This window comes from Zea mays, chromosome 1 (assembly GCF_902167145.1).
Source record: "Zea mays cultivar B73 chromosome 1, Zm-B73-REFERENCE-NAM-5.0, whole genome shotgun sequence".
NCBI classification, from domain to species: Eukaryota; Viridiplantae; Streptophyta; class Magnoliopsida; order Poales; family Poaceae; genus Zea; species Zea mays.
Window position 1 is genome coordinate 15,891,699 of NC_050096.1, and position 27,897 is coordinate 15,919,595.

At 45.1% G+C, this 27,897-nt stretch overlaps 3 protein-coding genes across 3 annotated transcripts; 1 reads left to right on the top strand and 2 right to left on the bottom strand.

Moving 5' to 3' along the window:
- Window positions 1–10,416: 10,416 nt before the first annotated feature.
- LOC542334 (adenylosuccinate synthetase) lies at window positions 10,417–13,437 on the bottom strand. The gene is given in 4 exon segments (NM_001111916.1): window positions 10,417–10,937; window positions 11,161–11,472; window positions 11,555–12,247; window positions 13,142–13,437. Coding segments are annotated over 4 exon segments (1,455 nt in total). The 5' UTR covers window positions 13,421–13,437; the 3' UTR covers window positions 10,417–10,766.
- Window positions 13,438–14,450: 1,013 nt separating this feature from the next.
- LOC100192515 (tRNA methyltransferase) lies at window positions 14,451–20,625 on the top strand. Its single transcript, NM_001137735.1, has 10 exons — window positions 14,451–14,821; window positions 14,916–14,990; window positions 15,116–15,169; window positions 15,270–15,348; window positions 15,461–15,588; window positions 15,776–15,859; window positions 15,953–16,036; window positions 16,117–16,268; window positions 16,479–16,629; window positions 19,855–20,625. The coding sequence occupies exons 1-10, from the start codon at window positions 14,489–14,491 to the stop codon at window positions 20,173–20,175; spliced, it is 1,461 nt and encodes a 486-aa protein (NP_001131207.1). The 5' UTR covers window positions 14,451–14,488; the 3' UTR covers window positions 20,176–20,625.
- A 1,047-nt stretch (window positions 20,626–21,672) lies between these two features.
- On the bottom strand, window positions 21,673–22,552 carry LOC100277856 (uncharacterized). The gene has a single exon (NM_001364263.1). It carries the CDS (start codon window positions 22,336–22,338, stop codon window positions 22,138–22,140), a length of 201 nt encoding a protein of 66 aa, NP_001351192.1. The 5' UTR covers window positions 22,339–22,552; the 3' UTR covers window positions 21,673–22,137.
- Between the last annotated feature and the right edge of the window lie 5,345 nt (window positions 22,553–27,897).

The following is a 27,897-nucleotide window of genomic DNA, read 5'->3' on the forward strand; positions in this document are numbered from 1 at the left end:
TAGCGACGTTGTATTTGATGAGACTAATGGCTCTCCAAGAGAGCAAGTTGTTGATTGTGATGATATAGATGAAGAAGATGTTCCGACAGCCGCTATACGAACCATGGCGATTGGAGAAGTACGGCCACAGGAACAAGATAAACGAGATCAACCTTCTTCCTCGACCATGGTGCTACCCCCAACTCAAGACGATGAACAGGTTCATCAACAGGAGGCATGTGATCAAGGGGGAGCACAAGATAATCATGTGATGGAGGAAGAAGTGCAACCGGCACCTCCAACCCAAGTTCGAGCGATGATTCAAAGGGATCATCCCGTCGACCAAATTCTGGGTGACATTAGCAAGGGAGTAACTACTCGATCTCGATTAGTTAATTTTTGTGAGCATTACTCCTTTGTCTCTTCTATTGAGCCTTTCAGGGTAGAAGAGGCCTTGCTAGATCCGGACTGGGTGTTGGCCATGCAAGAGGAGTTAAACAACTTCAAGCGCAATGAAGTTTGGACACTGGTGCCTCGTCCAAAGCAAAATGTTGTGGGAACCAAGTGGGTGTTCCGCAACAAACAGGACGAGCACGGGGTGGTGACGAGGAACAAGGCTCGACTTGTGGCAAAAGGTTATGCCCAAGTCGCAGGTTTGGACTTTGAGGAGACTTTCGCTCCTGTGGCTAGGCTAGAGTCCATTCGTATCTTGCTAGCATATGCCGCTCACCATTCTTTCAGGTTGTTCCAAATGGATGTGAAGAGCGCTTTCCTCAACGGGCCAATCAAGGAGGAGGTGTACGTGGAGCAACCCCCTGGCTTCGAGGATGAACGGTACCCCGACCATGTGTGTAAGCTCTCTAAGGCGCTCTATGGACTTAAGCAAGCCCCAAGAGCATGGTATGAATGCCTTAGAGACTTTTTACTTGCTAATGCTTTCAAGGTTGGGAAGGCCGATCCAACTCTTTTTACAAAGACATGTGATGGTGATTTGTTTGTGTGCCAAATTTATGTCGATGACATAATATTTGGTTCTACTAACCAAAAGTCTTGTGAAGAGTTTAGCAGGGTGATGACGCAGAAATTCGAGATGTCGATGATGGGCGAGTTGAACTACTTCCTTGGGTTCCAAGTGAAGCAACTCAAGGACGGCACCTTCATCTCCCAAACGAAGTACACGCAAGATCTGCTAAAGCGGTTTGGGATGAAGGACGCCAAGCCCGCAAAGACTCCGATGGGGACCGACGGACACACCGACCTCAACAAAGGAGGTAAGTCTGTTGATCAAAAAGCATACCGGTCAATGATAGGTTCTTTGCTTTACTTATGTGCTAGTAGACCGGATATTATGCTTAGCGTATGCATGTGTGCTAGATTTCAATCCGATCCTAAGGAATGTCACTTAGTGGCGGTGAAGCGAATTCTTAGATATTTGGTTGCTACGCCTTGCTTCGGGCTCTGGTATCCAAAGGGGTCTACCTTTGACTTAGTTGGATACTCAGACTCCGACTATGCTGGATGTAAGGTCGATAGGAAGAGTACATCGGGGACGTGCCAATTCTTAGGAAGGTCCCTGGTGTCATGGAACTCTAAGAAACAAACCTCCGTTGCCCTATCCATCGCTGAGGCCGAGTATGTTGCCGCAGGACAGTGTTGCGCGCAACTACTTTGGATGAGGCAAACCCTCAGGGACTTTGGCTACAATCTGAGCAAAGTCCCACTCCTATGTGATAATGAGAGTGCTATCCGCATGGCGGAAAATCCTGTTGAACACAGCCGCACAAAGCACATAGACATCCAGCATCACTTTTTGAGAGACCACCAGCAAAAGGGAGATATCGAAGTGTTTCATGTTAGCACCGAGAACCAGCTAGCCGATATCTTCACTAAGCCTCTAGATGAGAAGACCTTTTGCAGGTTGCGTAGTGAGCTAAATGTCTTAGATTCGCGGAACTTGGATTGAATTGTAGCATACATGTACTTATGCTTTTGATCATGTTCCTCTTTGCATTTTGTTGCTTATTATGGTGCTCAAGTTGTACAAACACTCCCTGGACCTCACAAGTCCGTTGCAAAGTGATGCACATGTTTAGGGGGAGATGTGTTACAACTTGACCCTTTGAGACTAACCATTTGCTTGAGTTTGATGATTTAGTCTCGAAGGAGGATTGAAAGGGAAAAGGTGGACTTGGACCATGAAAGACTTCCACTGCACTCCGATGAGAGGGTAACTAATTCCAAGTTCATCTCATGAAATCTTATTGCCATTTGCTCTTAATTGAAGACCTTGGTGAGGCAATGGGGTTAGAAGGCCAAGATTAATCCCGTTTTGGTGCTTGATGCCAAAGGGGGAGAAAATAAAGGCCAAAGTGATAAATGGATCAGCTACCACTTGAGAGATTTTGAAAATAGTAGAATAGAGTTTTTGTTGTGTCAAAAGCTTTTATTGTCTTTTATTGTCTCTATTGTCAAAAGTTGGCTTCTTGTGGGGAGAAGTATTGATTATGGGAAATAGGGGGAGTTTTTGAAATCTTTGATCAATCTCTTTTGGTATGACTCTCTTTATGCTTCAACATGTGTGTTTGACTTAGAGATAGAGATTTGAGTTTGATTTGCAAAAACAAACCAAGTGGTGGCAAAGGATGATCCATAAATGCCAAAATTGAATCAAAACCAATTTGAGTTTTTATTTGAAGTGATTTTGCACTTGTTCTAGTTGCTTTATGTTGTGTTGGCATAAATCACCAAAAAGGGGGAGATTGAAAGGGAAATGTGCCCTTGGGCCATTTCTAAGTATTTTGGTGATTGAGTGTCAACACAAGTGTTTAAATGTGAATCAACGCCCCTGGATGAACAAAGTGCAAATCTAGGGAAAAGGTATGTTTCTAAGTCTTAGTACATTGGTTTTGTGTACTAATATATTTGTCTAAGTGTTAGAAACAGATAGAAGAAGAGAAGAGAAGACTTGGCTGTGTACAGCCAAGGGGCTGCTTCGGTCTGGTGCACCGGACAGTGTCCGGTGGTGCACCGGACAGTGTCCGGTGCGCCAGACTGCCTCGGCCGAAGAGGCCGCTCTCGGGTTTTTCTCCGGCGACTTCGGCTAAAATTCACCGGACTGTCCGGTGTGCACCGGACTGTCCGGTGAGCCAACGGTCGGCCGGGCCAACGGTCGGCCGCGCGATCGGCGCGCGACACGTGGCCGAGCCAACGGTCGGAAAGATACACCGGACTGTCCGGTGTGCACCGGACATGTCCGGTGCGCCAACGGTGCGCAGATCTGACTCTGACAGCAACGGTCGGATGCGCTGTTTAAGGAAACAAATCGGGCACCGGACAGTGTCCGGTGTGCACCGGACTGTCCGGTGCGCCACGAGACAGAAGGCAAAGATGGCCTTCCAGATTTGTTCCCAACGGCTCCTAGCTGCCTTGGGGCTATAAAAGGGACCCCTAGGCGCATGGAGGAGCACACCAAGCATTCCTACAACTCTTCTAAGCACCAAGACATCAATCTCACGCATTCGTTTCATTGTGATAGCATATAGAGCTCTTGTGGAGTTGTGAACTCTTTGTGTTGCGTTGCGAGCTCTTGTTGCGACTTGTGTGCGTGTTGTTGCTCTGATTTTCGAGTCTTGTGTGCGTTGCTCATTCCCACCTTACTCCGTATTTCTTTGTGAACTCAATTGTAAGGGCGAGAGACTCCAAGTTGTGGAGATTCCTCGCAAACGGGAAAAGATCAAAGGAAACAAAAACACCGTGGTATTCAAGTTGATCATTGGATCACTTGAGAGGAGTTGAGTGCAACTCTCGTCCGTTGGGACGCCACAACGTGGAGTAGGCAAGTTTTGTACTTGGCCGAACCACGGGATAACCACCGTGTCAACTCTGTGATTGCTTTCTTGTGGTTATCGTGTTTTGAGTTCTCTCTAGCCACTTGGCCAAACTTGTGCTAACCCTTAACAAGTTTTTGTGGCTTAAGTTTTGAACTTTTACAGGATCACCTATTCACCCCCCCCTCTAGGTGCTCTCACTCTCTTGTAACGTCGTATGCCTCCCCTTTTATAGCTGAAGGGGGCATGCACAAAAGGACTGGGCCCCGACATGTGGGCACAGGGATATAAAGAATATAGTGCTTGGATCCTCTAATGTGTGTTGCCGAGGCAATCTTCTTGTGCCCTGGCGCTCGAGGTCTGCGTATCCTTGGCGTGCAGGGGAAGCTTCTTGCAGAAGGGAAGATGGGTATAGTGCTCCGCTCGGCACGGGCGCACTGTTTGCCAGCAGACCTAGCAGGCGCGCCGCCTGCTGGATGACCTTGACGCCGCCTGCCAGCGGATGGGACGGGACGCATTAAATGCTGAGAGGGCACGTCGCCCGTCAGCGCAGTGGCAGGCGGCGCGTCTTTTCCTCAATAAATGTAGGGGCCGCACGACTTCTCGTCAGGTTCGGCCCGGTAGCTTATGTCATGGGCCACAAGCAGCGGGTCTCCGCCTGGGCGGGAAGTGGAGGGCAAGGCCCGCACACGTGTCAGCACCGGACCCCTGCACACACCAGGGTCCTTCTCGTTCCGGTACCCTGCTGGAGTTCGGACCTACCCGGAGGCTCCGAACTTGTATGTATACAGGGGTTCAGTGTCCTTCTGTGGTGGTCCGGACTTACTGGGGTGTGGTGTATTTCCTTGCCACGTGGCGCCCTTTGGCCTGCCCATCCAGTGGGGTCAGGCGCGGTCCTCCGCGTAGCTAGGAGATGTCGCATGGGCGCGGTGTCTTCATGCTGTATGAGAGGGTACCCCTGATTTAGGGTACCGACAGTGACAGAAGAAGCATGCTCTATTACCTATTCAATTGCGCTTAGCTAAATTGTCTTTAATGAGAAGCATGCCTCTATGGATGTACCAAAGGAAGACTTTGATTTTGAGAGGTGTTATGATATTTCAAAGTTTTTTTGTTCATATTTGGGGAGTTTACCCGAATCATGGCATGGTAGAATAATTTCATTGAGAAAATATCGTTCCGTGTTAGTTTCTAGTTAAATGAGTCGTGCTTCAGACTTAGAGTCAGGTTAGCAATGCGAGGAAGTAATTTGTTCCAAGCTACTAACTTGTTCCCTACTAGAGCCCAGCACAAGGAATAAATGGTGGGGAGGAATTGAGTACATTGGCAATAGTGGCCTTTTTAGTACTAGCGATATTGTAAGATAATGATATTGGAGTCTCAAGGGTGTAGATCCCAACCAGATGTCTTCCCAGAATCGGACCTGCATGCCATCCTATACCTTGAAAGCTCCAAACCCGAGAAACTCCCGTTTGATCTTCATTGGGCCACACCAAAAATGTGAATCTCCCTACCTCCATTCCACTTGGTATAATGGGTTTGATCCAAAGTATTTATTCTGGAGCAATTGTTGCCATATCCCATTCGAGTTCAGAAGATTGAAGAGCCATTTACCAAGTAGAGGAGTGTTTTTAATACTCGAATCGTGGATACCTAAACCTTCTTGGTTTTTAGATTGACTGAGTACCTTTCACTTCGCTAGTCGGTATTTTTTCTCGAGATCGTCTACTTGCCGAAAGAAGCGGGATCAGAAGTAATCTAATTTTTCATAATGCTTTCGGCTTCGGGAACGTCGAAGAAAGACATCATATGTATTGGCAGACAAGCGAGCACCGAGTTGATAGGTGTCAATCTACCCACAATGGTGAGATGTTTGCATTTCCAACTACTCAGGCGATTTTCAAATCGTTCATCAACTCTCCTCTAATCCGAGTTCCTCAACTTCTTAAAGTGAATTGGGATACCAAGGTAAGTAAAGGGAATTCTCCTGCCCTGCAGTTAAAGATGTCGGAAATGTTTAGATAGACAACATTGCATCTGTAGATATTTCTCAAGAAAAAAGACAGATATGACATACTCCTAGGAACGAATATATCAATAGATATTTCTCACATTCTGGGTAATGTTCTTTTGACTGATAGCCCAATTTAATTAAATCATTTTCCGAAAAAAAGGAAAAAATGCACCGTTTTCATCTATGAAAACATGGATATCTTGCATTCCATTTGTAGCGCTCGTGCTTGCAGTCCCAAGCTACGTCGGCTTTCACTGAGAAAGAATCAGATTTTGTTATCCAGTGTTATTTTCGTCTGTCGAGCAAATTAACCACAGGAGCAGATCAGCAGGTGGTGTAGGTTATTCGTGAATCAGTTGCGATGCTACATGGTTAACATATATCACGGCAGCAGAAGCAGAGCAGACTACGAGATGTGGGCCTGCATTCCAGAGGAACAGCTGAATGTGATCTGCAGTGAACTTGTGACATGCATTTAGCAAACGTTGGCCTCGGCACGGAGGAGCATGCAGATGGTGTCACACAGTCACACATGACATGGACATGCTTACCCGCGTTTGCCCTAGACTGCACGGTAGTAGCAGCAGTGGTAGTAGAGCCGGTCAAACGAGCAGATCGATCGCACGAGACAAGACAAGAGAGCGGGAGGGCTCACCAGGAATCGCATGCTCTGTGCAGGTGCAGCCGACATGGAGGAGGAGCATGTGAAGAGCACGCTCGTGAGAGCCAAGAATGCTGTGAGGTGGATCTTTACACCTCGCATTCATGCCGCCCTTATTACCATGACGACGAATCAGCGTGCCGGCCTTGTTCGGCCCGTTAAGTTCTCTCGATTCCTCGGTGCATAGCATAGCTAGCATATTCACCAAAGCTATTTTGTTGTAGTAAAAAAAAATCAATATGTAATGTTCTAGCTAGGGGTAGAAGAATGAATGTTCCAGGGCGAAGGTTAAAAGCACAGTGAGAAGGAAGAAGCTAGTGGGCGAATTTCTGTAAAACGTTTAGATATGGACAAATTTGGCTACTGAATTCTATATATATGATGATGATGAAGAATAGACAGATTTTAAATCTGTCTATTCAGTAGCCAAATTTTTAGACTCTGTCTATTTATATATAGGGTGTTTGGTTTGAGGAATGAACTAAAAATAAACCAAATAAGAACTTCCACTCCTACAGAAATAACCTTTATTGTTGGCTTATCACTACCGGTTGCTTAAGAACTAACAGTGATAGTATAATCGAAGTGATAAGGACTAACCAACTGTTATGTTTTTTATTTAAAATTATTTTGATTTGAAAATATTTGATTCACAAAAATGTATAAACTTAATACCAAATGAATCCATATGCTCTAAAGTGGCTGGTGAGTACACAAGTCTGTGTGCATTGGTTGGGAATGATCTTGGATGCAAAAATAACCAAAACAAAAGTCGTAGGTCTCAAAAAGTTATACAACTTTATAGTTGGCAACTTTTTCTTTGAAATAACCTATCTAACGAATTTAGGTTTGAATTGATCAAATCTAAAAATTAAAATTTTCCAAACGATCTCGACAGAGAAACATTGAAAACTAAAGTTGTATAAGTCAACACACTAGTACAGAGAAGTTCTATAGTGGCGGTTGTAAACCTATTTATAGTGGCGTTTTTCGTAACCGCCAGTGCTAGGGGTCAGTAGAAATCATCATTTTTACAGGCGGGTAACTGAGGACCGCCAGTGAAAATCGATTTTCACTGGCGGTCGGCGTAATAAAACCGCCAGTGCAAATCGTTTCCAGGAAACATAAAACATATTTTAAAAAAAGTTAAAAAAATTATTTTTATTAGGCCCACCCCACCCCCGCCCGTCTCCGTCGAAGTCGCAAGTCGCGGCATTTTTATTCGAACCGTCGACCTCACCCTCGCGCATACCCTCCCCTACCACTCCGTCTATGACATATCTTGTGTCTAGTTTGTAGTTGTTTTCTCCACATATTACAATCATTTGAGTGTAAATTGCTTATTTGAGACCCTAAACGAATTCAAATAAAAAAGTTGTCAACTACAAAGATAAATAACTTTTGAAGTTCTACAACTTTTATTTTGACACTTTTTTCATCCGAGGTAGTTTGCAAAATTTGAATTTTAAATTTGACATACTTAGATTCAATTTTTGAAAACCGAAATGAGTTCAAATAAAAAAGTTGTCAACTACAAAGTTTCATAACTTTTAGAGATCTACAACTTTTATTTTGGTGGTTTTGTCATACGAGGCCGTTTGAAAAACTCGCAAAATTAAAGATAAAAATGATTTCTAGTGGCGGTTCCTTAAGAAAACCGCCACTAGAAATCGTATTTCTAGTGGCGGTTCCTTAAGAAAATCGCCACTACAAATCATGGATTTCTACTGGCGGTTTTCTTAAGGAACCGCCACTAGAAATACGATTTCTAGTGGCGGTTTTCTTAAGGAACCGCCACTAGAAATAACACAGTCGGTGGATAACCGAATCCGCCTGTAAAAATATATCGTCCCCGCAGGCTTTGAGTCTTTTTGTACTAGAGACAGTTAGGCAAAGTTATTGAGCTCTTGACTTCGTGTTTTATGGATGCAATGGTTAGTGCAGTAGTAACGCGTAAGAGTTGAGATCTTGAGGTGAAAAATCTTATGATTATGGTTTGAGACCGTGTGACTGGTTTTTAGTTAGTCTTTTTTTAGGTTGAAAAAAAATACTTACTAGTTTTTAGTTTAGAACGCTCTAGATACCCTCATAACTATTGGTTTTTACTTTTTACAACCAATCTCATTACCTTCTCCTTCGTAGGGCTTCTGAAAGCATTAAAAAGTGCCACTAATTTGGTTCTAGTGATTCATAAAACCGACGATGTCGAGGGATTCTGAACGCGGTGAAAGTGAGATGTAATGTTCGTTCGTCAGAAGTGGACAGCAAGGGGGACGATTTCGTTTAATTTGCGTTGGTTTCTCGATCGGTCTTATTGGACATGCATTCCTAGAGATGCCTAACGGTCACATGTGCCGCCTCAAACGAGAGCTCACGCTCACAGGTCTGGAAAAGGCGCGACACCACCGTACATACGCCCCGAGCATGCATTCTCTTCTCTTCCCGGCCGTGACAACATTTAAACCCACGCCACGCCATGCCGATCACCCCTTCCCCCGCGCGCGCCACTCTACTAAACCCCCGCGCCTCTCGTCACACTCTCCTCACCCACTTCACTACACTCCCCACCGCGGCTACCTCGCTCTCTTCTGCTTGGCGTTCAAAATAAACCCTCGCTCCTCCTACCCTAGCTAGTTCTCCTGAGCTCCCCACGCTCCACCTCCACGCCGCGCGGATCCCATGGAGAGCTACGGCCGGAAGCGCGCGTGGAAGAAGGGCCCGACGCGTGGGAAGGGCGGCCCGCAGAACGCGGCGTGCGAGTACCGCGGCGTGCGCCAGCGGACGTGGGGCAAGTGGGTGGCCGAGATCCGCGAGCCCAACAAGCGCACCCGCCTCTGGCTCGGCTCCTTCGCCACCGCCGAGGAGGCCGCGCTCGCCTACGACGAGGCCGCGCGCAGGCTCTACGGGCCCGACGCCTTCCTCAACCTGCCGCACCTCCGCGTCTCCGCCGCCGCCGCCCACCAGAGGATCAGGTGGCTCCCGGCCTCCGCCAGGGGCGCCGCCGCCGCCGCCGTCCCGGCCTACGGCCTGCTCAACCTCAACGCGCAGCACAACGTGCACGTCATCCACCAGAGGCTGCAGGAGCTCAAGAACAACGGCTCGCCCGCCAAGCCACCGCCGCCGGCACCGCGGGTTTCTCCTGCTGCCCGCCAGCAGCAGCTCGCCCCGGCCGATCATCTCCCGGTGGCCTCCACGTCTCCCTGCTCCACCGTCACCACCCACGCGGCTGCGGCGGCTCTGCCGCCGCCCATGTCCTGCTTCCACGCCCTGGACCTGGACCTGGAGCAGGCGGTGGCCACGGCCGCCATGACGACGGTCGACGACGCCGAGCCGTTCGAGGGCGGCGGCGCCTTCCCGCCCGGCGCGGACAAGCCCCAGCTCGACCTCAGGGAGTTCTTGCAGCAGATCGGCGTGCTCAAGACCGACGACGACGGCACGGCCACTGCCAAAGGCAGCCTTCACGGTGATGCCGCCGACGCTGGCTGCTTCGGTGGCAATGGCGAGTTCGACTGGGACGCGCTAGCAGCGGATCTCAACGACATTGCGGGAGCCCACGGCGGCGCCAACGGAGGGTTTCAGATGGACGATCTGCATGAGGTCGACCAGTTCGGAACCTGCCTGCCCATCCCTGTCTGGGACGTCTAGTTTGTACTACGACGACGAGTCCATGCAACGTTGAATATCCTGCCCATCTGCATGCTGCACGTGACACCACCTTTCACTAGCTCGCGCACAACCTTTAGCTTCCAAGTTCATGTAATCGATTCTGATAATCTGATGGGTGACAATGAGTTTGGCATAATGAATATGTGACCAATAGTGCCTACTGTTCTTTAGTTCCTTTTTTTTTAAAAAAAAGCATGCAGTTTCGGATTTTCCCATCGCTGTCTCAGAACAATTTTTCGCTAGCTTCAGTGCGTTGACAAGGTTAAACATAGACAATTAGTACACCAATCTCATTTTCAACCATGTAAACCCAAAGCCATGCACCAGCAAGGTATACAGTTGAGATCCATAGCACAAAGTCTCACAATAAGTACAAAATATATGGACCACCTAACAATTGGTGGTCAAACATGGTGCAAATGACTCATCCTTCCCTTATTCGCCTTAGCTGATGTCTCAGCGGCTGTATTAGGACAAGGTTCTGATTAATGATTATTGAGCAACATCACTCCACGAGTCAGTGACTTCACCGTATCAAAAGTTACCACGCCAAGAAAATGCAAATGCTCCCGAGTCCCAGCCTGGTTTCCGCCCAACCAAGGACCAAATAAAGTTGCTTTTACTTGTATATGAGAGCATCTCTGCCAGGTCCAACACCAATGTAGTGCACGGGAACACCAACAAGTTCTTCTATCCTCTCCACATAAAGGCGGGCAGCTTGGGGAAGTTCATCGTATCTTCGAACAGAAGAAATGTCACTTTGCCACCCAGGCAGAACCTCATAGTTGACCTGAAACACAAGGCAAGGCATATAAGAGATGAAATATATGCATTCTTAGTCTCTTTACCTGTATAAATTATCAATACTAACACCACAAGTTTTTTGGGATAAGGATATTACATTGCACCTTAAAACGGAAAAAATAATGTACATTCTCCAAACAATGCTGTGTTTCTATTCAAAGGGGCTTTATGCAGTGAAAACACAGTGACATGTGCATGTCAAAGCTTACCTGTACTTGCTCAAGGGTATCAAGATCCCCAGGGAAGGATTGCAGCTTCTGTCCATCAGTCTGGGTATAAGAAACACCCACCTTAATTTCTGACAACCCGGACAGAACATCCAGTTTGGTCAGATTAAGTGATGAGAACCCATTGATTTGGCAGCTGTGCTTAAGCGCAACAATGTCAAGCCAGCCGCAACGCCTTGGGCGACCTGTTGTTGTGCCAAATTCCATTCCAGCTTTCCTAAGGCGATCACCTTCCTCTCCAAATAGTTCAGTTGGGAAAGGGCCAGAGCCGACTCTAGATGTGTAAGCTTTGACCTGCACGCAAAGCATGCATGATATATAAGCAGTAGAGCATGGAAGAGGACCGCAATAATAAATAACAGCGGGTTTAACTTACCACTCCAATCAGGTCGCCAATTGCCCTTGGAGCAATCCCTAGGCCTGTGCATATCCCGCCAGCTGAAGGGCTAGAAGAAGTCACAAATGGATAAGTGCCAAAATCAATATCCAGCATAGTTGCTTGGCCGCCTTCGACCAGGATTTTCTTCTTCTGCTTGATAGATTCATTTAGCACATGCACGGTATCAGCAATGAAGGGCTCCAAGCGATCAGCAAACTTCTTGTATCTCTCAACCTCTTCCTTGAGCAAGCTTTTGCTGTACTGAAAGCCTTGAAATCTCGAAGCAGCGTCTTTGAATAAGATGTCAAGCTTATCCCCAAAAGTGTCCATGTGTCGTAAATCACAAACCCGCAGTCCATTTCGAGTTACCTTGCTGGAGTAACAAGGACCAATGCCTCTCTTAGTTGTCCCTATAAATGAATTTTCAAGCTCTGCTTCCCTAAGTCCATCCACAGCCTGGTGCAGATCAAACAGCAGATGTGCCCGGTCGGCTACCAGTATCCTTCCATCGCAGCGGACTCCATTGGACTCAAGACCATCAATTTCTCCAAAGAACCCTGGAACATGGATCACTGCTCCATTGCCAACAACACACAGTGTCCCTTCATGGAGAATACCAGATGGAACAAGATGCAGAGCAAACTTCTTGCCTTCTGAGTTGTAGATGGTATGTCCAGCGTTCGCTCCCCCCTGATGAAAATGTGGTTAGAACTCAGATAAGGCTACTAAACTAAGTAGTAGCTAACTGACACTGACTGACTTGCCGTGTTCGAAGAGACTAGAAACATTCACAACATAAATCAAGCAAAAAGCAAATTAGTAAGGGGCACGTTATGACCACAAGGAGCAGAAGTAATAGTATATGTTAATGAAAAACTAGATGTGTATATATTGCTCTAGGATGCAAAACATGGTGAAATCTCAAGCTTGAACTAGTTTAGTAAGTCACAAGTATTTTCTTTAAGAGCACAGAGCAACTTGCAGTACCAGGGCTTAACATAACATAGAAGCTTCGCATTTTATAAGTCTCTCCATAATATAGCCAACCACACAGGACAAATTCTTATGTGACCAAATAAAAAGGAAAATTTTCTTGCTTGAATCAACCATCACATGGATAATCTATCAATTTGAACCACAAATCTATGATTCATCTACACTATGTATGCACATTTTAGCATAGTAAAAAGGAAATTATGACAGGTGCATATCTTTTAGTCATATACTAAGTGTTTAACGGTCAAGATCAAACATCCTAATACTCCTGTAAGAGACCAAAGGTGCAGCCAACATCAAGAAGGTATAAAAAATTATCATATTCAAAACGATTATAAGGTTGGAGTTTTACCCTCATTAGCAAATGTCACGTAAATCATGGTTATCCCTAAGGTGAATTCTAAACACAGATCGATCGTTTATCAATCATCATCAACCCTAATCCACAAAATAGCACGAAATTCCAACGATTTGCTCCGTGAACGACCAAACTTTAACCATGGCAAAAGCACGGCAACGCCACCGAACAACTCAACTCCTCAAGGCATGGATTATAGCACAATCAAGACCGAAACGCGTCCCCCTCACCTGGCAACGCGCGACTATGTCGAAGCGGGGGGCGAGCACGTCGACGAGCTTGCCCTTTCCCTCGTCGCCCCACTGCGACCCCAGCACGCCGGAGACTTGAGTCAGCGACGAAACCCTATCCTCCGCGTGAACAGCCGCAGTAGCGGCGGAGACGGCGGCGGGGACAGGGAGCCGTGCCTTGGGGAAATGTACGGACTGCGCCGCCGGGCCAGCCGGGAAAAGGGATTTTCCGCTCCCGGCGGCGGCGGCGGCCGGGTGGCTGAGTGTGGAGAGCGACATGATGGTGGGAGGGTTTTAGGGCGGGCTGGGTTGTGTCCTTTTCTCCGTCGTTTATGTACGCGAGAGGGGAATTGGATACCGCGTCTTGCCTTTTGCAAGCTCTAGAATTCTAGGGCTTCTTTGGAACACCGGTTTTCAGGAAAATAGAACCCATGTATTTTCTAACTCTACAGAATTCAAAACTAAAGGGCTACACCACAGAAAAAAATAAGGGGATTAAAAAGTTTAAAATAATTGTTTGAGATGGGTGCATCCAATCAAAGGAATTTTTGCATGAGGTTTAACCTCTTTTTATTTTTCCTAAGGAATCTAGGTTGTGGGATTAAATCCTATGAGAGCTTTGTTTGGTTATTCCTATTACATATAGATTGAATGAGATTAGAAAAAAATTAAGAAAAAGTTTAGCTTATTTGAAATTTAAACTCACCCAATCTCACTCAATCCATATAAATTGAGAGCTAACGAACAAGACCGAAAAGTTTCCTTCATTTTTTTATCAACCAAAGAAGTCTTCTAGGTTGTTCCGACGGATAACTCTCTTATAAAGTTCATTAATATCTGAAGTCACTACTTTATCCCTAGATCTATAAACAATGGGTCTCAATTCGGGAGGAAGAACCGGTAATAAGCACAAAACCATCCATTTTGGTTCTACATTTGTTTAAATAAAATGTTTCGCCAATTGCATGCGTCTAATAAAAAAACTTTTCTTATTCGTCTTTTTTTCATATCTATAATTTTAGAAATTTATAATTCTTCTGTTTTACTGAACGGGATTTTAACGAATTAGATTTCTGCTAACTAAAACTATGACTTCATAGTTTTTCCATCCAAACCCTTTAGGCCTTGTTCGTTTACATCGGATTGCACCTGGAATCGTTCCGGCTAATCAAAGTTTATATAAATTAGAGAAACAATACGGCTCGGAATCATTCCGACCCACCAATCCGACGCAAACGAACAAGGCCTTAGAATTCTCAATCCAAACGAGCCCTTGGCAACGACTCGACTGTCCCCAATCCAGTATCGCGAGAAGCGCTACGCGGCCGGCGAGGCGCTCCCCCCAATATGGTGCGCGTCGTCGTCTCCACCCTCCCCGCCCTCCGTCCGCTTCTCCGCCGTGGCTCTCTGCTAAACCATAAACCCCTGCCCCGCTCACGCCTTCAGCCGTGGCCGTTCTGCACGCTCTCGTCCTCGCCCGCCGCCGGCGCGCCCAGCGCCGCGGTGAAGGGGGAGGAGGTTGCGTTGGACAAGCACCTTACCCGGTGCGCGGCGGCAGGCATAGCACCGTTGCGGGTGGCGGTGCTGGTGAGCGGCGGGGTGGATAGCAGCGTGGCGCTTCGCCTCCTCCACGCCGCCGGCCATCGCTGCACCGCGTTCTACCTGAAGATTTGGTTCCAGGTATGGGGTTTAGGAGAATCCCTGTTTGTCATTAAGCTGCTCCTGGAATGCTGTGCTTCAGGATGTCTGATAAACTTGCTCCTACAATCTGTAGGAAGATTTCAGGAATTTCTGGTCCGAGTGCCCATGGGACGAGGATTTGAAGTATGCACAAGCTGTTTGTGACAAGGTGTTGTTCAAATTTCTGATGGAACATGGCATGTCATTGAGTAGCTAGTCTTTAGCATATGTACTTGGAGTGATTTTGGTTACATGGACCGATGGCCTGATGATGTCTCATGTTTGGTTTTGTAGATTGATGTGCCATTGGAGGTGGTCCACCTATCCGATGAATACTGGAACCATGTGGTGAGTAAGCTTCATTTGAGCCTTTCCCCCCCATAGATTTGCACACAACACTTTTTAGAGCCTTTGCTTTGAGAAGAAATACTGTGAATTTGATATCTAGGTATCACATATGATCAATGAGTATCGCTGTGGTCGTACACCAAATCCCGATGTTCTGTGCAACACGAGAATAAAGTTCGGTATGAATTGTGTATTTGGATGGCGATATCATATGTTCCACTATGGAAATCCAAATCTGCATTGCAGTGCAGTTTTCTGACTATGATGTCTTGTTTGTTGCTGTTTGGACAGGGTCTTTCTTAGAAGCCATTGAAAATTTAGGATTTGACTACATAGCTTCAGGACACTATGCACACGTAGTACATCCTTCCGCTGAAAATACCGAAGCGCCATCCGTACTACAATTATCAAAGGACAAGGTACTTTGCACATCCCCTCTCAGATAGATCATTTTGTTTCTACAGAGTCATTGGCAGTACAAATTTACCTTTTCTTTCTTCAAACTAATCCGGAATTCAGATTAGAAGTAAGTACATAGTTGAATTGCTAATTTGCTTTGGTACTGTTATAAAGATCACCTTTTCTGTTGTTTAATTGTTATTCCAGATCAAGGATCAAACCTATTTCCTCTCACATCTATCTCAATCTCAGCTTAGAAGGCTTCTTTTCCCACTAGGATGTATTACAAAGGTTTGGTGGCTTTTCAGAAAACATAGCTAGTATAATTCATAGACCGAATGCCACAAGTTGACTTTACTAGATTTTGTATCCTGTATCATGCAGGATGAGGTTCGCAGACTGGCTACTCAAATGGGCCTTCCTAACCAAGGTAGGAAAGACTCACAAGGGATATGCTTTCTTGGAAAGGTATACACTGTACCTTTTTTTCTTAGGGATCAATGTTTTTAACAAATCCATTGTGGAGCTATACAAGTATCTCTTTCTAGGTCAAGTTTAGTGAGTTTGTTGAAAGACATATAGGAGAAAAGGAAGGAATCATACTGGAAGCTGAGTCCGGAGATTACCTAGGGATACACCGTGGGTTTTGGTTTTATACAATTGGTCAGCGGCAAGGATTACGGCTTCCTGGAGGACCTTGGTGTGTACCCATATTTTGATGCATTCTCAATATCTGTGTGCTTCCATGTTACCACCTAATTATGCTACAATCTCTTGTCCAGTGAAAATCATTGTTTTACCCTATGGTTTGCGGATGCAGTAGGACAAAGTTTTTCCTTCTTCATATAAATATGTATGCTTTACTAGTCCTGAAACTCATCTGACTAAAGGCCTTTCATTTCTCATGCAGGTACGTTGTAGAGAAAGATGTTCAAAACAATGTGGTTTTTGTATCAAGGAATTATTATTCATTGGATAAGCGGAGGCGCACATTTCGTGTTGGATCACTAAACTGGTTTGATAATTGTGGACCTGGAAACAATGAGCAACTCAAATGCAAGGTAACAGGGTACTACGTAGTACGTACAGTAGCCTCAAGGGCACTATGATACACTTATTAGCTTTTCCTATCTGGTATCAGTCTGTTATGACCATCTGCTATTTACAAGCTACAAAAATGGTTTTGCATAAATATAATATGCTGATAAGAGTTTTAGTTGACTCAGAAATTTTGATTGATCAAAACATTGATATCCTAGGTTTACATGCTAGCATCAAATGAAATAGGGCCTTAGTCATGGACCAGACATATACATGGTTAAACGGTTTATCTTCCTGCTACGATCATCAGCATTTGTCATGTGCTTGTGATCCTCTGTTTTAATAGTCGATGGCTTCCAATTCTTTTTTTTTTCCTCAAACATGCAGGAAAGCTGCTTATCTTTATATTAAAGAGAGAGCAAAGGGGGGAACCGGGGAAGGAACACCATACAGGGCAACCATCTTACCTTATCTAGGAAGTAAGAAGTTGTTGCAAGAGAAAACATTTAAGCTAAACACCTACAGTCCTACACTAAAACAATAGCATGACCTGGCCAGAAAACCCCTGCATCATACCCACAAAATAACATCTGGAGCTTTCAGGCGCCAGTGAAACACTAAAGCTGCAAATCTTTTTTAAAGAACAACTTGGCAGGTAGCAGAGGAGAAACACCATCTGTTCCTGTGATTACACAGACAAGCTCTCAAACAGCACTGCTAAACCCTTTCCATTGAGCTTTATGAACCCTTACCATTGAGCTTTCTGAACCTTTTCCATTGAACATTGTGAACCCTCACATTGGCTTTCGTCCACCAATCAGCAAAGCAGTTATCTGCGCCTAGGCACAATGCAATCCAGAACAGTGGGGACCAATAAGCTGTACTACCACAATTGCGGAGAAATAAAACAATTAGTCAGAATATGTTGCACTGTCTCTTCCTCTTGATCACATAGAACACACTTCTCTCAGTTCTCTGGATGAGGGAGACCCTTTTTAGTTAATCTGTTAGCAGTGCAGCAGTTGTTTCTAAGTGCAAGCCTAATAATACCTTGCACTTGGATGGCGCCCAAGGTTTCGGAAACTCCAAGGCTTAAAGACTATATAGCACCATAGAAGAATGCTTTGCAACTGTATTTAGAAGAGAAAACACCATTTCCTTCAGGCCGGCAAGAGAGCTGATCCTCATCTTCAGAAAGAGACACCTCTTCGAAAGATCCCAAATTTAAACATACTGCATTAAGAAGACCGTCCCTGCAGCATTGCATTAAGAAGAAACTTTTCGTGTGCAGGCTGAGAAACACCCCAAAGGCCGGCTGTCCTAGACATGCCACTGAGCATCTTGGACACATGCCTGCAGCCATTGCATCTCGCTGAAAGCGACTCAGGTGGTTACACATATAACTCAGTAACACAACCTATGAGGGATGTCTTTTAACCCAGGCCTGTTTAGCAGACCCATTCCAGTGACCATCTTATTGTTCACACACACGTCTTGGCACACAAGAAACCAAATCATGGGCAAAATCTGATAAATAGCATCCGAGTAGCCAATTATCAGTCCAAATGAGTGTTCTAGCCATTGCCAACCTGAGTAACAACTGAGATAGCGAAGATTGCTCAGACTTGAGGTTGTATTGCAATTGCCAGAGGAATTTTGTAGCGAAAGCCAGCTCGATTGCAAAGCCCAGTCCATTACTTGTAGATTGTGAATGCCAATACTACCAAGGTGCAATGGTCAAATAACTTTCTTCCAAGCCACTAGACAACATCCCTCATTGATGGCAATTAGCAAATATGTTGGGATTGCCTATAAAACAAAATAGACCATAGTATCCCTTCCTGCCAAATTCATGGGACTTGCCTTCCAACCAGTAAGTCGATCAGCAATTTTTACAATCTATGAAAGCAAATCACTCCTATGCAATTTTATTGGAATTTGACATGGATGAGGGTGCAATCCCTAATGGGCTAGCTTTTGGGGGAGGGGGGAGTGTTGGCCCAACAGACCTAAAGCCCGCTGCTATGCGTTCGAGCGCGTGTGTCGTGACCCGACGGCTTAGGTGGGCGCACCGTGTATGTGGGCGACCCTACAGACACGCTATATGTCGGTGGTCCGGTTCCAACAATCCTTGCCACTTCCAGCAAATGCCTCATCTATCCCCATCTCCCACTTATGTTTGGATAAACCCAACCCATATGGATTGGAGTGGAAAGTGAACTAAGTTTCCATCTCAATCCCTTTCAATACGTATGGGTTGAAGGGGGCTGCTATATTTTCAAACAAAAACAGGACTTGGGTTCTTCATACCCAACTCTCTGGTCCACTCATCCCACGCAATTTGTCTCTGCGAGAGTGAGAACCAGCTCAGTTCTTGAGGCCGAAGCTGAAGTCCTCTCCTGTGGCAAAGTTGGTGCACACAATACAGCTGTCAGAGATCAATTTCCTCTCAGACAACCAGACCATGGTTTCCCTCTTAGGCCCTGTTTGGTTCCACTCATCAAGTTTAGCTGGAAGTATTAGCTAGCTAAAGTTTAGCTAGTGGTAGGATGTTTGGTTACGTAGATAACAAATTAGCTAATAGAAACAAAATGACATGAGTACCCTTTTGATTTGATGATACCAGTGAAAAGTGAAAACCATGGGTATATGGGTCAATCCCTCAGTATTAGCTGCTATTATCTGGGGCTGAGAAGATAGTGAGATAATGGATTCTGGTCTCTAGCTAAAGTTTATCTAATCTATTAGCTGGCTTGGTTGGTTCAAAGGTATCTAAAGTTTAGCAGATAATGATTATCTGGATGGAACCAAACATGAGCTTAATTAGAGGTAGAATCAGACAATGCCTCACGGGAGGCTATTTCCATGTATCGATGAATTCAAACACCATATTTCAGAAACAACATACAAAGTCTTCAAGATCCGTAGAAGCCAGAACAGCCACTACTTTATCGTGTAGCAATTCCCTGCATTACTGGGTGTCCAGTTCATCTGGCTCTATCAGACGTGGGATGCTTATACCTAATCCAGTTCAGCATCCCCTTATACGGTATACCTAATCCATGTGGAAGCTGTTCGGCTGGCTTCTAGCATGGCTGCTGCTGCAGCTCGCTACAGTATTTTGTGAGGATTGCAGCCGCTGCTTTCTAGTTCAAGATTTTAGTTTTATACGTTGAGATCTGCAGTGTTTTCCTGTGCAAACTTATCTTTTGTTTCTGTGCTAATATAAAATTTCTGAACATCAGGTGCGACATAGCCCTGAATTTCATGATTGCACTTTGGTAAAAGAGCGTAGTGAAGAAAATGGGGATGCTTTGGTGGTGCATCTGGCTGAAGATGACCAGGGCTTGGCAGCTGGTCAGTTTGCAGCGTTCTATAGTGAAAATGTATGCCTGGGGTCAGGCATAATTTTGGATTCATGGGACAAGATGAGCTTCCCTGTCTGCTCAAGGGCACTCGAAATCGCAAAGTTGGCGGACAAGTCGAGCTTAGGGAAGCCAATAAGAATCGTGAACCTGGAACATATCGTGAAACCTGAACAACAGGAGGAAATCAAAGTTGCCTGACAGATTGGTGCCGTAACCTTCTCCTAGCTCCGCCAGCTGCCCCCTTCAAATCAATTCATCAATCAACCGTATCGCAGGCCCTGGAAATCGAAGGATGAGGGGTCTTCTAGAATCTACCGATATATACCCCCAGTTGGAAACTCCAGGTCCTTCTTGGAAGGATGATATAGTGGAATATGGCATGACTTGGTGCGCTCGTGTTGCAGAGGAACGATGAAGCTTCGTGCGTGGATAGGGTTGATCTGAATTAACTGTTGACAGTGATTTTACGATCTCGCGGGAAAGCAACACAATAGTTTGGGCACGTCCTCTCCTGAGTGGAATGATCTGGATTCAGTAGTAGTCAGTGGCACTTCATTAAAACTAATACAGGGAAATCGTGACGTTGTATGATAGTGGTAAGATATTGTATTGTGAATTTTGACGATAATATCGGTGCGTGATTGTGCCACTGGATTTGTTCATCAGTACTTAATCCCTTTTTGACGTTTCGATCTTCTTGACTGAAGCGGAGCGAGTTGTCGGAAACTTGGCGTCGGTGCGACGTGTACTTGTCAGCACAGGACCGCGCGACAGATGTACCGTACTACACTACACCCTAGATCTGAATCTGATTCAGGTGTAGCAGCGCGTTTTATAGGTTCACGCGGATGCCACTCGGAAGGAACCCATTTCGCCCTTCCGCCACCGCCACTGCAAGTCAACGGGTCCATCGAACGAGAGCTCGAGGTCGAGGGAGGTCGCACGCGGTACACGCCGGTGTGTGGGTGCTTCCGTTCCATGCGAACGCAGCAAGAAAACGATTTTGGTGATGTGTGCGTCCAGGTCCAGGTCCATGTCCAACACAACAAGAGGAATAGTATAATCGTACGGTCTATTCCTCTGACAAAGACTGTGATCTCCCTGACACCATTTTCTGGATACGCTCACCACTGCCAGCCTACCATTGCGTGGGGACCGGGAAACGGTCGCCGTCTGACCAACTGATCTCTTCTGGTGCCAAGCCAACGGCGCTAGCCGCTAGGCACGCTGGACGCACCGCTAAGCGATGGTTACGGAAAGCACTTTAAGAATTATGCTACTGTAGTCATCGTCGGCGAAAGGTCGCCATCACAGCATCACTCGCATTGCTACTATAGAACTGGAGCTGTAATGTAACCAAATCATTCGCTGCCCCCGCCCGCCCCGCGCGTCGTCTTCTTCCTCGACTATGCTTGCTGCCTGTGTTTTCGCGAGGAGCGATCGAGCTTCGCAAGGACGTCGCGTCGCGTCGCGTCGGTCGCTCTGTGCCATTTAATGTAACCAAATCTTTTGCTTTGTCGGTTTGGTGTCATAGAAACCGCACAGAAGAACTTTCAAGCACGGAGGTTGGGTGCCTGGCCCAAACAAACAGAGGGGAACAGGAGTTCCGTTTCCATCCCAACTTGTCGATCGTGACTTGGAGGGAAGCATTGGATCGGAAAGGAAGACGATGAATTTAAACCGCAAATCCTCAACTTAAACTGAAGAATCATTGCCAAGTTACAGACAAGGGAATATTCACAAATCACATGGAAATTCCTAGGGGGAGGGGGAGTCGTCCCTCACATCCCATAACCCCAGGCAAGCAAGCACACTAGATTTACTCAGCATCTCTTGCAAAATCTCCCTTTTTGGACAGATTTATTAACCTTTCCTCACTCTACATGCTACACCCAATCCTCAAAAAAAAAACAGAAAAGAAAGAGAGAGCACAAAAAGGGAGAAACGAAGCAGGAAAGATCTCGAAACTGACCGCCGCTAGTCCTGCTCCTGCATGTAGATTGCTGTGCTGCGCTAGAAACCACTTCCTCGCTAGTAATACAAAAAGGACATAGAAACCAGGGAGAGCACAAGGTCACCGAACGTGCGTGTCCGTGTAGTATACTGTATATACTCCTGTAGGCAGGAGGAACCGGCGCCGGCGATGGGGTGCCGGCCTGCCTAGCGGAGGGCGCGCGCTAGGCCGGCGAGGACGCGGGAGAAGCCGAGGCGGAAGCGGGCGACGGCGCCGTGGGAGTAGGGCCCGCAGTCGCGGCAGACGGCCTCCATGGCCTCCACGAAGAGGCTGAGGCTGCGCACCGGCGGCACGTACAGCGTCAGCGGGGCCGCCGAGAAGGCCAGCGCCATCAGCAGCTGCAGCATCTTGGACGAGAACGCACGCCTCCTGGTTCTTCCTCCCCTTCCCCTTCGCCCCCGCGACGAGAGCCAACCCAATCAGATCCAGGCGGCTCGGTCTTGGCCTCTTGGGCGTATGGCGTGGGATACGGGAGTGTTATGAGGCAGTGAGATGGGATGGGAGGGACAGACACCGTGATGCGGCGAGGGAAAGGCGAGCGTCTGATGGCGGGGCGTGCCGCGAGCGGTTTGGTGCTGATGGGTATTCCCATGTCTTAAATAGGCAGATATAGAGATCTATCTTTAAATACATGCTTATAAAAAACAACTCCAACATTATTACATTTTACATTTTTTGTAAAAAAACATAAGACACACCATGACTAAAATATACACATCAGATTAGTGTTCAATAACATTTTTTATAATAATATAGTTTACTTTCTAAAAAAATACGATTTAAGGCTTAATTGTTGGAGCTCAATTTGGTTCCCCTAAACATATAAAATGATGTAGTATTTTAATTTTTCGAGCGCTGTTTTAAGACACTTTATTAGAGATGCTCTAAGAGCTTGTTTGGATCCATCTGACGAATAATTTGTCGGCTCGTTTTCCCATATTAGGTTTTAAATAGACTGGCTAATAAATTGGCTAATTGTGTCGGCAAATTATTTGTTCATTGGCAATTTGATATTGCTAATAGGTGCTAATATAGGTGTATATTTGGGCCGGGTCTGATGGGCTGGCCCGAAGTACGAAAAAAAAGCACGGCCCAGCCACGGCACGATCCGAAATATTTTAGTGTCGGGCCGGCACGACCCGATATATCGGGCCGGATTTGGGCCGAGGACGCGGCCCATAGGCGGGCACGAGCACGACCCGTTTAAGGCAGACACGAAATGACCCATATAGAGGCACAAAAGGCCCATATATTTATTAAAATCACACTTCATTCCACATTTTCATGTACTTGATAAAGAACATCAAACTAGAGATAATGTTAGTTAGATGTTTTTTGTAGCTTTGAATTAGAGTATGTGATGTAATTTTATTTTTGTTATGAACATTATATAATGAACTGAACTTATGAACTTTATATAGAGCTGATTATACTCTATTTCTTTCTAACAAAATGATTTGTAAACGAGGTAGTCATTGCGTAGCTCCGGTAACTTAATACAAATATTAAATTTGCTTTTGGTCAAATTTATTTGTCTTATCTTTTATTTGTTTTATTAACTCTGATGTGAATTTCGGGCTCTGATGTAAATTTCGGGCACTGATGCGAATTTCGGGCCAAAAATTGAATTTCGGACCCTAATGTGAATTTCGAGCTTTTATAATTTTGGGCCGCCCGAAATGAGCCCGGCACGTTTAAGCAATTACGAGCCGGGCCGTGGGCCGGTCCGGCACGGCCTGAAATTCAAACGGACCGGGTCGGCCCGAAATTCAAACAATACGGGTCTTTTTGGGCTTGGACCAGGCCGGACCGGGCAGGCCGAGTGTACACCTATAGGTGCTAATAGATTATTTACTATGTTTTAGACATCTTGTCGTGGTTTCAGAAATCGAAGGACAATAAGATTTATGTTCGGAGATGAAGCTAATGTGGACTCACTCCGAATGGTAAGGCGCTGGGGCCCTCGAACGGTGAGCTTGGGACAGTGGGTTGTACTAGTTTAGCTTATCATAGTACCGTTGGGGGCGTGTTACACCTGGTGTGCTCGTGTTTGGTTGAAGGAGGCTTCTCTCTGCAGCTGACCCTGCTCAGTTCTATACTTCTGTGAGTATCAAAATTCTAGCCTTGTATGATATATATTTACCTGGTCTCACAAATGCAATCTATTCTTTGTGCAGGGACAATCTGTGGCATCAAACAACCCTCATGGATCGCCCAGCCCATTACCGAACCAATCCAGTCGCTCATCTCGCCGATGTTCTTCTAAACTTAGTTGTGAGACATATTTATGGCATATATTGGATGTTTGTAGACTCATTTAGTGAGTACTTGTTAGTGTTGTGAACTATTTGTGATACTTGTGACTTTGTGATCTTTGTGAAGAAACATGTGATCTTTGTGAGCTATGTCGTGTGTTTGATATATGCGATGATTCTGTGAACTCTATGATGTGTATATGATGATTATGTGATATATGTTTTGTTTGTTTGGATGGAATAGCAAAAACAAATAAAAAATGGTATTCTGGTCACTTTGCACACCTGGAAACCGGTAAAGTTTCTTTGGCGAGTGCTGTGGATGAGGCACTCAGTAAAGAAGCAACCTTTTGTCGAGTGACTTATAATGCACTCGTCAAAGAGACTGGCAAAAGGGTCCACTGGTGCTCTCGTTGCCGAGAGCTAGTCCAGCTGACACTCGGCAAAGAGAGAGTCTTTGTCGAGTGCCTCTTGGAGCACTCGGCAAATGGGCCATAGGATTCTTTTTTGCCTAGCGCTAGTCCAGTAGACACTCGACAAAGAGGAAGTCTTTGCTGATTGTCGAGTATCAGGTAGGACACTCGGGAAAGGCTGCACAAACATTTTATTGCATATGGATAACAATTAGATTTTTAGCCAATTTGTGTCAATCAACTCCATATATGCCCACAATGTTGCATGGTACCCTTGTTGCTTTTGCGACTATATAATATTTATAGCAAAATATATATCAAACAAGATTGGCTTGGTGTTGCAAACATATGGCTAAGTTAATTCGTGCTACCACTGCTAGACAGAGATGCCAGGGCCACGATGGTCATTTTTGGATGGATTATGTTTTCATTTCCCAGTATTTGTGAGATTTATGAACCTTTTTATATGTATACAGATTCATAGAATCTGGTTTGCTTCGTTCCGCTGAGCTGATTCATATAAGAAGCTTCAGAGTAAGTGGTACTCTCTCGATATAGCATCGGTTGCAAATAAATCAGCTATTGTCACCAAGTTATATTAGCATTGACACTTACCTCTCTGCCACTGCTTAGCTTCTTTGATTACTTGTCATTTATGTTACCTTTGGTGGCCTTGACTGGAATACAAGATTGGTGAACGGTTGCACGATCCACCTGATGAACACTTGTACACTGATGAACACTTGTACTAAAATTCAGATTCACCTGATGAACACTTGTTATTCTGTCATCTTGAGTTGGTTACACTATCATGCTATTTGCTATTTGAGATGGTTACACTGATGAACACTTGTTATTCTGTCATCTTGAGCTGGTTACACTGTCATGCTATTTGCTATTTGAGTTGGTTACACTGTCATGCTATTTGCTATTTGAGATGGTCTCTATTTGCTATCCTGTCATGTTGTTTACTATTTGAGATGGTCTCTATTTGCAAACTGGATATGCCAATGATGATAGCGAAAATGGATATTAATCCTAATTAGGTAGCCAGTTACTAATACTTGTTGTTTTAGAACAGATATCATTTATGTTGTTTTTGATGTCCTATATGGTACTATAGAACAGATATGCTACACGATTTACTGTTTACATGTTCACATTTGCTGTTTACATGTTCACATTTGAACAGACATGGTTTTGAACAGATTTGATGTGTCCTATTTGTTGTTTAAATGTTCATATTTGTTGCCCTGTTTGAATTTCTGATGTTTCTATATAGTAGCTGGCTACACTATCATGTGGAAAATATCATTGAGCTGAGGCTAATAAAAAAATTCATTGTCATGTACTAAAATTTCTGATTTTACAAGTTTTGGTCTCTATTTAAGCTATGTATTTAGAAGTTAGATGGTCTCTATTTACAAGTGTTTTACAAGTGTATTTATTTACAAGTGTATGTATTTACAAGTGTCATGTATTTAAAATTCTGTACAAAGAATTCTTTATTTCTGATCAACAGATTATGCTGTACAAAACTCTATATAGTAGCCGACTTATGTTAATATTACTTACATGCAGTTATACATGTGCCCACCAAACACGTGCTCACCAAATCCTGGCTGGTTACATTCAGTCAACCAAACAACCACACAAATTATTACTTGCATCCACTAATACAGGCTTGGCTTGGGCTGCATGAGCTTATGAACCAGGCTCTGCCTAGCCAAGAACCAAACACACGGTTTGAGCTCCGTTGGGATACCCGGCGCCATGCGCGCGTTGTTGTCTCGTTACGTTTCCGACTCACGCCACACGGGCGCGTCTGAACGGAACAGTGCACGGATCCACCTCTCCACAGTCCACAGTATTGCTACTGGCAGCTAGCCTGGTTGACGGACAGAAGGATGGGATGGGATGCATGTATAAACGCCCAAGATTCGATGAGGTTGACCGTCAGAGTAGCTGCGTGCCCCGTCGTTCGGGCAGGGTCGTGGAACTTTCTTTTGCTTAGCTCTGCTCCATACTTACCGGGGAGAACTTTCTCTTGCAAGTTGGGAACCAAGCGAATTGTTTACGTGGGGTTTGTATCGAGTTGTCACGGCGGAAGAGTTCTCGTGTTAGCGTCAGCTAAACATCAGGAGACCTTCACCGTTCCTTCGTTTGCATTGCATCATCAGCAAAACTAGCATCCTTGGTGTTAGCAAAGTCGAAGCTGTAATTACCCCCCAACGCAGTTAATATTGGAGACTAGTTCCTGTCTCTCTTTCAGCCACCGAGCAAAACGGACAAACGGTCATGTGTCATATCATCATGAGCTAATTGTTCCTTTTGCCTCAATCTCACGAGCCAAGAGGGGTACTACAAATCTTTACATAAGCTCTCTTTAAAACACATAAATTTATCAGAACCAGTTTGGATAGTATGAGTTGAAATCAACCCCTAGAAAATACCTATATTTTCAGTACCAGATTCTTTTTTTACCCCTCTCGATTTCTAGGAGCTAAACATGGCCGTATAAAATTCACACAAAAACAAAAACAAGCAATAAACGTCATATACTAGAACGCTGTAATAGAGAAGAGCTTATTATGATGGTTGATAGCGCGGAGGAGTGTGCTCGGTAACTGATTGATATTGCGGACGGTGTAGGGCGATCCCGTCTAATAAAAACATAAAAAGATCATAAAACGCCAACTCATGTCTGACAAAAACAAAAGCCAATGGTCTTACCCTTCGAACTGTACGGTCCTATGGGAGTCTTCCAGAAGCTTCCATCCTACTCTCGTTCAGGCGTTCTTAGGCTGTCTCCAGCAACGTCCCCTAAATTTCGTCCCCTAAAGGAATATTCCCTGTACTTTACAGGACACTCTAAAAGATTCTGTCCTCTATATATTCTGTGTCTCCAGCAACGTCCCCTAAATTCGATCCCCTAAAGCTACAGTGATAACAGAATTCCTTTTTCCATTTCTTTTTTTGTTTTCTTTGATTTGTACCCATTTCATCAAATTGTAAGGATGATAAAAATAATGTATTCAATAATTTTACAAATAATAATCTAAAAAATGGTTCTTTCATAATTTTGAATTGTAACAAAAAATAACATTACATTTTAATGATTTCTGTAATTGTTGTTCACAAACGTGTCACCGTATTTAAATTGTACGAAAATATGATTAGAAATTGTCATGCTTCCACCGTAAGCCACGACACTTATTCAAGAAGCCATCCACTTGCT

Coding starts and splice junctions, on each gene's coding strand:
- LOC100192515 (NM_001137735.1), top strand. CDS start 14,489: ATGGTGCGCGTCGTCGTCTCCACCCTCCCCGCCCTCCGTCCGCTTCTC. Junction 15,589..15,775: donor TACAATTATCAAAGGACAAG/GTACTTTGCACA, acceptor TTGTTATTCCAG/ATCAAGGATCAAACCTATTT. Junction 16,630..19,854: donor ATGAGCAACTCAAATGCAAG/GTAACAGGGTAC, acceptor TCTGAACATCAG/GTGCGACATAGCCCTGAATT.
- LOC100277856 (NM_001364263.1), bottom strand. CDS start 22,338: ATGCTGCAGCTGCTGATGGCGCTGGCCTTCTCGGCGGCCCCGCTGACG.